The 10,174-nt window shown below is 35.7% G+C and overlaps 1 protein-coding gene across 1 annotated transcript in view; it reads left to right on the top strand.

Moving 5' to 3' along the window:
- Positions 1-2,325: 2,325 nt before the first annotated feature.
- Positions 2,326-10,174, top strand: part of PCDH15 (protocadherin related 15) — a gene marked incomplete at its 5' end in the record, with an annotated part of 401,689 nt that continues 393,840 nt past the window's right edge. Inside the window, 3 exons of the mRNA XM_039366933.1 lie at positions 2,326-2,445; positions 4,619-4,729; positions 9,758-9,928. Of these exons, the coding sequence (XP_039222867.1) occupies positions 2,326-2,445; positions 4,619-4,729; positions 9,758-9,928 (402 nt within the window). The remainder of the gene's footprint in view (positions 2,446-4,618; positions 4,730-9,757; positions 9,929-10,174) is intronic.

Genomic DNA, 10,174 nt, shown 5'->3' with positions numbered 1-10,174 from the left:
TTTTATAATTAGTAGAGGATTATCAAAGTTGTCATAATTCTTCAATAGTTGTAATTTCAAGTCCATTTCTGTTAGTTTTGCAATTGTAGATAGTTTAGTTACAATCATTTTCTGGTCATCCAAAGTCTCCATAGGTTGTATGTAAATTAATTCCTCTTCTATTGCTTTTTGGTCTGTAGAATGATCAAATAGAGTCTGAAGGTCAGTTTGTAAGTTCACAGTAGAATTTCTGTTTATTATTTCTGCAGTTCTCTCTCTTATTTGGGAACATATTTCCTCAGTAGCTTCATAATTTTTTCCAGTATGAGTTTACAGTTGAGTTGTGAATATGGTTTCTCCATTTCAGTAGTAACACAAACAAGAAATGGTTGCAGTTTTAAATTTCTCCACAAGATGTCCTCAGTAAACTATGAAAGTCTCTTCCAGACACCAAGTATGAGATTAGCAAAGTCAAAGAGCTATGGAATCTCTTTTCTGGCTTCTCATAGAGTTGTTTTTTTTTTCAAACAATAAAGATTTATCCCTTTTAAAAAATAAGTCCAAAACACAGGAAAACAATATTCTCCAGCTTAGAAGGTATAATAATAAAGTTTTATGATAAGGACTTTTCCAGGGCCCCCAAGTAACCAAAAATAAAAATAGTCAAGAAGAAGTTTTTTCCTTTGTTATGGAAAGCTCTTTTCCCCAGATAAACAAAGAAAGCTCTTTCAAAGCAGGGAAGTAATTCCAAAAGGCTTTTAACAGGAGAGTAGTTAGGCAAAGAGAGAGGGAAAAATCTCACCGGGATCATCCACAATGGTTTCTTAACGCTTAGATGTTATTTTGACTTTCGGCTGGAGCAGCTAAATGATCAACCATGTTATTGGCCAATCTTTTCTCCGTTGGCCCTGAGGAGCTGCCTCGGACCACGAAGGGAGCTGCCTCCTCCCCCCCCCTGCAATCAACGAGAGTCCTCCTCATCAGTAGTCACCCCTCCAGGGTGACTTTTTGACTCAATTAAGGGTCTACCAACAGAGGAAAGGCAGATAACGAAGAGAGAAACCTCTTTGTATACCTGCAGCCACTGCAACCCAAAACCGGAAGTCCAGTCATGTCTTGAGGGTACTTTACACAATTCCTACCCCGAGGAGAGTTGGAACTGAATCAGGGGTCTTCAAACTTGGTCCTTTTATGACTTGTGAACTTCAGCTCCCAGAATTCCTCAGCCAGGGTGCCTGGCTGCGGAATTCTGGGAGCTGAAGTCCACAAATCATAAAAGGGCCAAGTTTGAAGACCCTTGTCCTAAATTGTCTTTTCCAGATCTATGATTTTATGATTCATTATTGATGAACTACAACTCCCAACTACCATAGCCAATGTGACCAAAGGTGAAAGTTGCAGAAACAAGCATTGGGAAGCTGGTCCATAGTCTTATCTCTGAGGTTGATTAAGTAATTTGAATCAGGAGGCCTAAGATATTAGTTTCAATTATCATGCAAGTTTTAATTTGAGTGCCTTTTTTCTTCATGAAGCCTTATCTGTGACGAGCTTGAAAATTTGTAGTAATTAACTTGTACTTTCAAATGTGCATTTTATTTTAATCTAAGCAATGCAGTTGTGTAATTTTAGAACAGAACAGAACAGAATAAAATAGAACTAGAAAGTCCAGCCCCCTGCTCAAGCAGGAGATCTTACACCATCTCAGACAAGTGATTGTCTAGTCTCTTTTAAAAAATCTCCAGTGATGGAGCACCCATGATTTCTGGAGATAAGCTGTTCCACTGGTTAATTGTCTTCACTGTTAGGAAGTTTCTCCTTAATTCCAGGTTGCTTCTCTCCTTGATCAGTTTCCAACTATTGTTTCTTGTCCTTCCCTCTGGTGCTTTGGTGAACAACCTGACCCCTCCTGCCTTGTGGCAGCCCCTCAGATACTGGAATACTGCTTTTAGTAAAATGTGTATTCCCATTTTTCTCCCTTTTGCATTTTTGTTTGCCTTCAAAATACTGTACTGTATATCCGGGGTCCCCAACCCCCAGTATGTGGACTGGCAGCAGTCCATGACGTGCCAGAAACTCGGCCATACAAACAAGCAAAGCCCCATCTGCAGGATGTAGGCAGAACACAAAACCACACCCCATCCAGTCCGTGGAAAAACCTTTCTCCAGGGAACCGGTCTCTGGTGCCCAAAAGTTGGGGTGGGCAATTCTGTATATTAAAGTTACAAATGATTATTGGCAATCTTGTTTCAGTTGGGAGAGTTACCACCATACTTATAAACAATTGAATACAGAATTTGGGTTTCCGTCAAGAATTTTTAAGTGTGAACCTTATATCTGTTCTTTCAGTTAACACCAGTTGGAACCACCATCTTCACTGGATTCTCTGGGAACAAAGGTGCCACAGATATAGATGATGGACCCAATGGCCAGATAGAGTATGTCATCCAATACAATCCCAGCGATCCAGTATGTGAAATTTTATTTTCAGTAAATATTGTTGGAAGAATTTTTTTTAAAAAGCAAAATAAATATACATATTTTATTCCTTTATTAATTTAAATGTATATTGAAATGTTTAAGTGTATTTTCAACTCAGGTTTTGTTTGACTACTATGAATGGAACAAAGCAATATTCTTAAAAGAGATTTTATGGTGGTGGTAGTTCTTTGAGTCAGTTCTGGCTCCTGATGACTACATGAACAAATCTCTGCTTATAATCACGAAGTCAACATATTGAATCCAGTGAATGTAATAGGTTTTATTTGCACTTTGTAAAGAATATTGGCAAAATAATAGACTGTTCAGAATGGTTTTCCCAATAAGATTGAGCTATATGAAACAATCTTTCTGTCTATGATATATGGATTTATTTCTAATGGGGCTTTTTCAAAGCCAGATGACTTTAGTTTAGATGGTGAGTAGAAAACCATAGGAACGAGTTATCAAATGTCAGTTATCCATGAAGATAGATACCTACCCCATAGGATCCTTGAGGCCAGAGGGATCTCAAAATATGTTAATATTTTTTCTACCTGTCCTGTTAGCAGGAGCTGTATACCTGGGTCCCAGCCAAAAGAGATTTTTTTACCTGTTGGAATTCAGAATGACAGCCTTCTCTGCCATGGCCAGTCTTCAAATTTGACACAAATAAAATAAAAATAAATAATAAGTCTGGGACCTTGATAGTAATGATTTTATGATCAGCTTGAGTATTTATGAATGTCCTTGGCTCCTATTTTAATACTATTCCTGTTTTTAATTTTGTTTTTTTTTTCTATTCTAACTGTTAACTGCTCAATTAAATTAATTAACTGATGAAAGAAAGAAAAAGAAAGAAGGAAGGAAGGAAGGAAGGAAGGAAGGAAGGAAGGAAGGAAGGAAGGAAGGAAGGAATTCTACTGTAGTCAAACTAAAATGCAATTTTAATGAAGAGTTAAATGTATATCTGGGTAGACCAGTCAGGTCCACTACAAAGTTTGAATGACTTTGAAGGAAGGCACATTATGATGCCCTCTCTCTTTATTTAGTGACCACAAACCATGTGACAGAGAGAGAGAGAGAGAGAGAGAGAGAGAGAGAGAGAGAGAGAGAGTACGAAGATCACTGGGTGCTGCTGTTTCATTCAGATGAAATTCTCTTGTACAGCAATGCATTGTTGTCAGGTGTAAAAATCTGGTTATGCACGCCCAAATGTTCATGAAGTTCATGCATTGGTTGAAAATTGATTTTCTGTTTATTACCTTCGTATTCGCGAACAGTTGATAACTGATGCCGTTAAAAAGGAGCAGCTGTATTTGGTAACCTGTGAGCTCCAGAAAGTTCATAGCCTTTGCTCTATAAATCTAATATATTTGAGGTCCTAACTATATAGGGGATTACTGTTCGTGATCTAATATATGTTTCTTTCCACTCACAGTCTTTCATTAAGCACCAATGTTTAGTGAAATGTTTCTACATCACTAAAGATCCTTGCAATTTTTCAAGTTACATTGTGCAGAGATGGAGTGACCAATATATTAAATTCAAATAAATTAAATTAAATACATTAAATACATGGAAAAAAGATGTAATTTACATGCCTCACTTTTAACCTATCAGCAGTACAGTATACAATAATCATAATGATATTAAAGTTAGGCTGTGTGAACAGGCTTTATTTCTCCAACAGTTAGCTATTATTGTCAATTTGCATTAAGTCACTGTAGACCTCTTTCTTTGATTTATTTCTGTTTGTATCTAATATGAAGTGTTTTTGTTACTCACTTATAGTTGAAAGTAAAAGCTTGGTTGTATTTTGTCTTGTGATCTTTGAGAATGAAGTTTTATTTCACTGGAATGAAATTAAGCATTATCATTGTCCGTCCTTTTAAAAATTTGCTAAGTACAGTTTTAACACCAAACATGTTTTAGATGTAATTAAAGTTCTGGTTTTTCTTTTTTAAAGAAATTCACCAGTTTATGTCGATAAAAACTAGATAATTCAAAGTTAAAAGTAGAATGTGTGCAATAATGTACATTTTTTTGTAGCTAGAGGCATTGTCATTAATTGCCACTGGTCACTGGTCTTAAACTGTTAACTCATCATTTCCTACAATTCTTTATCTATCCTTCCCCCCCCTCCTTTTTTTTTCTTTTGCAGACATCAAATAGGACTTTTGACATCCCTCTGACATTGTCTGGAGCAATAGTTTTGCGTGAGAGATTAAATTATGAAGAAAAGTCACGTTATTTTGTCATTGTCCAAGCAAATGTGAGCATGATGTTTTTGGGGTGTTTATTATGTATATGATTGCTTTGGAAGAAAACTTGAAAATATTTAGATGTTTTATCTTGTCATGTTTCAAGGAAGCAACACATTATTTCTCAAATTTCCCATTGAATTTTTGCAAGGGTTGAATATTAGTTTAGACATCGAAATGAAGAGCTGTACATCAAATGTCTCACAGAGTTTTGTCCAAATTAGAAAGACATTAAGAGGTAATAAATATGCTGATGATGCTCAATTGTTTATCTCAGCTCTTTGATGACCAAATGATACTCTCTGTGTTCTATTCAAGTATCTGGAGGCTGTGGAGGAATAGGATTCAGCAAAATCCCAGTTTTGTGTGCCCGTTGTGTCTTGTATCAAGCTTAGCTTGCTGTCACTCATGCCTTAATCCATCTCTGTACTGCAACACATTCTGTCTGGGGTTTCTCTTGAAAATATCTGAAAACTATAATAGGTAGCTAAGGGCACAGTGTATAATATCACTATTTGCAGACTGAATTAACTCCCAATAGACTTCTAAATTGAGTTTTCAAGGTGTTGATTATCATCTATAAAGCCCTACCTGGAATAGGAGAAACTTATTTTCATGACCACTTTTCTCCTATTTCATCTGCCAGTCCCTCATGTTTTAGTAGGATGGACATATTTTAGTCCTTCCTTGAAGCAATGTCATCTGAAGGCACCTAGGAAATGTGCCTTTTCCATTACAGCACCCAATCCCTGGAATAATCTCTTTAATATATAGTTGGCTCTCACCCTGTTGGTCTATGGAAAGATCATAAAAACTTATGCCTTTCCTTGGGCATTGGGGCCCAGATGATTGAAGCTACCATCAGGAAGATATAAAGCAAATTTGAGTTGATGATTGCCTATTAATTGCTATTGTTGTGATTTTAGCCATAATTGCTTTGTTGTTTGCTTACTTGATTGTTTGCTTATTGCATACCTTTCAAAGTTTGAGTAGGGTGGCCATATAATTTTTTTAATAAATAAATATTTCAGATCTCTGAGTGATGAGATAGCACTTCCATGTCTGAGGATCAGCCTAATGCTTTTGTTGTAGCACTGTCTTTCAGATATTATTTCAGTGTATACATAACATGCATGCATACCTATCCTTTTTCAGTAGAAAGCATAAAAAGAGAGTAATAAACAGTAAGCCAAATAAAGGAGACACATTAAATAAGAAAGAAAAGCTAAAGCATAATCAAAACTATTTTATATCAATACTATGACTATTCTTCTCCATAATTTTCTACCATTGCTTGAACCAAGTCGATACACTATTTAAAAAATTGCCTTCTCACTTTATTGTTTGTGAGGATTTCATCAATTCCATTGATGCAATGCAATTATTTTTACTTTTGCACACACCAATAAATAACCTAAATGATAACTATTCATAGTTTTTGACAATATATTTTCTTCCTCTCATTCAGAATAAAAATCTTGTCCTTCACATCATTGCATGCATTCATGAACTCTGCTGCACAGAAAGTAATAACACCTATTTTATCTTCCTCTTTTTCTTAGTTTTACTGATATAGAAGAGACCTATTTTATTTATTCAATTTTATTTGTGTTCTTTATCATTTATTCCTTTTACATTCCAACTTATAATCTTCTATATGACAGGACATCATAGATATTGACTTCTACCCAGCTTTACTCAGCTGAGGCTTTTACATAACACTTTTTAGTAGACAGAAGCAGCACAAAATAGAAGATAAATGAAATATATGCAACCTAAGATCTTTAATCTAGTAGCTATCATAGTTATCTGCATCCTACTAGAAGGTGCTGGCAGTATATTGAGACATACTCAGGGTACCAGGAAAGTACATATATATAAAAAATAACATGCATGTAATTCCAATATGGGTTGTCTTTCTGACATAAATGGTAATAATAATTTTGTGTGACTTTAATGTCATTTGCCTATATTATTCAGCTTTGAGGTAGAAGCTTTGGAAGACATTTTTCCTAATTAGGTCCAGTTGCATTTACATATATACATATACACATACATATACATTTACATATACATATACACAGGGCTTTTTTTGTCATAGAACGCCCAGAACGGAGTTCCAGCACCTTTTTTGGATGGAACCTTGTAGAGTAGGCAAGGCGGGTTGTATGACATGTGTGAGTTCTGGCACCTTTTTTTTTCTACCAAAAAAAGCACTGCATATACATATACATATACATATACATATACATATTATAGGAAACAATTTATAACACATTATATAATAAAATAAGTTACTTTATTATAGGTCCAGACCAGCAACATAAAGTGCAGATTTAAAATAAGTAACTATTTGTAGATGATAGGTAAATCTACAATAATCATTATACAGTATAGCAAAACAATGAAGTCAGTTAATAATTGCATTGGGCCAAGTCTTAAACCTTCCTAGTCCCAGAAAAATAATATTTTTCCCAAATCAGATGTTTAGTTTACAAGCAGAGCTAGTATGTATTCCCCTCATTTCTGAATTGCACAGATTACCTTCAAGTTACTTAAACTGCAGAAAGGTTGATTCATCTTTGTAGAATTCCTACTCTCATGTTTGTTAATTAAAAGATATGAATTACCAAGAAACAGATTCTGGCTGAATATTCTAGAGCAATTCAACAAAGCAACTCATCATGAATGTGAGCAGCAACTGGACAACATCTATAAAGTATAACTTAATTAGAATTCCTGCTTTGAGCAGCAGTTAGAATTGATGGTCTAAATCTGAGGTGGGGAACGATGGTGGGGAACGATGGCCCATTATGACTTGTGGACCCTAACTCACAGAATTCCTGGGAGTTGAAATCTACAAGTCATAAAGGGGGCACCATTCCCCACCCCTGGTGTAAATAGCCTTTTTTGACACACCAGGGCTCAGATTCTTTGCTGCCAAACTTCTGCTGCAGAAGTTCCAATGATCTGAATAGTTTCTTCTAAGACTATAGTTACAATTTACTTAACTCAAACTCAGCCCTCCCTTCCTCTTTTCCCCTTTACTAGATATGACACAGTAAGGAAAGGGAATGAGATGGGAAAGAGCGAATGCTAAGAGAGGATGAGGATCAGAATATTACTGATTGGAATCATAAGGGGCTTCTGCCAGGCCTGAATATGTACTGCTATTTCTACTTCTGTCCATAGTTTCAGATTAATTTGCAATGGTGCTGTCATTTCCTGCTCCTCTGCTGTTAACCTATATACTGTAAGCATATGTGTTGCTGCTGCTTAATTGTCTTCCATCTAGCTTCTTAATGCTTGTGAGATTCGTGTGCCCTTGGAGAATTTCATTTATCATATAGCTAATACCTCCTAGAATAAGCAGTTTGGTTCCATCTGAGTGTAGCCAGTTGGAGATTTTAAACTTTCTCCAGTTTTCTTCTTTTTATTTTTCAATTGATTCAAGAGAAACTGACAGAAAGTAGGAATGGTACGTATGGATGTCTTCCATTAATCTGAATGCCCCTCTTCAATTGTTCAGTTACCATGAATAAAGCTGTAACTGTCATTCTGAAATACTCTATAATTGTTACTTTATAACAATATATGTAATAATATTTCATTACAGTTCTTTAGTCATAAGATTAAAAACAGAATTAGTAAATTTAAAATTAAGAAACTGCAGTATGATAATCTTCCTACAAACTTTAGTTGGCATACCATATGTATTGGACTGAGTTCATTTTTCCTGCAGAGTATTTAATCTTTTCTGTTTGAAAAGCAACAGAATTGACTAATTCTTCTTTCAGAAAGCAGAATAGATGGAGCATGTTTATCAGGGCTGACTGATAAATGATTCAATAATTAAAACCATAGAAAGTTTGTAGAAAGAAGGGGGATTAAACTCGCTTGTAGTTCTGTGAAGAAAACAATACTTATTGCCCCTAAATTTACAAAAAGAAATTTTAATCACAAAGTCTTTTTTATTTGTTCCTATCCTCAAATATTTCAGGGGAGAGGGAAGAAAACCCTTTTTCATTTTTGCAAGTTGTGTTTCGCACATGGCTGATAGTAGATTTCTTTGCTGTTGGATTAATTACAGTACCTTTTTTCTCAGAGTTATTAAAGAATCACAAAAAGTTAGATTCTGCATTCAACATTCTCTGAGACACATTTGTATATTTGTGTTTGATGTCAGCTAACATCTCACAGAACTATTCAAGGAGTTGAATAACTTGGAACACCAGGAAAGGAGAAAGAGGCTTAATGGGAAAATGTAGAGAAGAGAAGAGATGAGGATCTTGAAATAAGTATATAATGAGAGAGATAGAAACAGACATATACTTAAAGTAATTGGGGAAAGAATATGTATGATATGATTGAGAAGAAAATTACTGACAGGAAGAAATAAAAATAAATCCAACTTGCCACCTGATTTAAGAAAAGAAAGTAAATCTTTCATCTACGTTCTACTGCTATATGGTCCTATCTGGAGTCTGGCAGTTCATTACTTCTGTTCATAAGAACATCACAGGATTCAGTCTGAAATTGCATGTTATGAAATGATAAATAATTTTTTTACTGGTAGTCCTCAAACTATAACCACAATGGAGCCCAACATTTCTAGTTGTCAAATCAATGGTCCATTTGTCAAATCAATCATTAAGTGAATTTTGCCTCATTTTATGACCTTTCTTTATGCCACAGTTGAATCGCGAATCATGCAGTCATGACTGACTTCTCTCATTGGATTTGCTATTTGGAAGCCAGCTGGGAAAGTTACAAATAGTGATCACATGACACCAAGACAGTACAACTGTCATAATGACATGCCAGTGGCCAAGCACTTGAATTTTTATCATGTGACCATGGGGATGCAGAAATGGTCATAAGGGTGAAAAGCGGTCATAAGTCACTTTTTTCAAAGTTGCTGTTGTAACTTTGAATAGTCAGTAAATGAATGGTTGCAAGTCAAGGACTACCTGTATTGAAAGATATCATTCTTTTTGAAGGAATTGCAATAGGCTTTAAGCATTCTGTTTTCTACACAGGATCGAGCTCAAAATCTGGTGGAACGAAGAACAAGCACAGCCACCCTCACTGTTGATGTCCTTGATGGGGATGACCTTGGACCAATGTTCCTTCCATGTATATTAGTTTTTAACACTCTGGACTGCCGGCCACTCACTTATCAAGCTAGTTTGCCAGAACTCACTGACCCTGTAAGTATAAGCATGTTAACTGAATTCATTCATTCTGCATCTGTATTTAGTCATCACTAATTTTGCAGCACAAGCTTACAATCAGGAGACTCAACAGGGACCAGCCATATATCCTGCTCTGTCAGACACAGCCTCATTTTTGCAGCTGCATGCAAACTGCAAAGTCTGATTTATCAGACTCTTAGTGGATTCTTGTCAAGCTTCACTCCCAGACTGGCAATAAATCATACACTTCCAGACACTTAA

This window comes from Crotalus tigris, unplaced genomic scaffold (genome assembly GCF_016545835.1).
Source record: "Crotalus tigris isolate CLP2741 ecotype Arizona unplaced genomic scaffold, ASM1654583v1 scf7180000020464.425836, whole genome shotgun sequence".
Lineage (NCBI taxonomy): Eukaryota > Metazoa > Chordata > Lepidosauria > Squamata > Viperidae > Crotalus > Crotalus tigris.
Note: the sequence above shows the minus strand (reverse complement) of the source record. Positions and strands in the feature narration are given on the sequence as shown.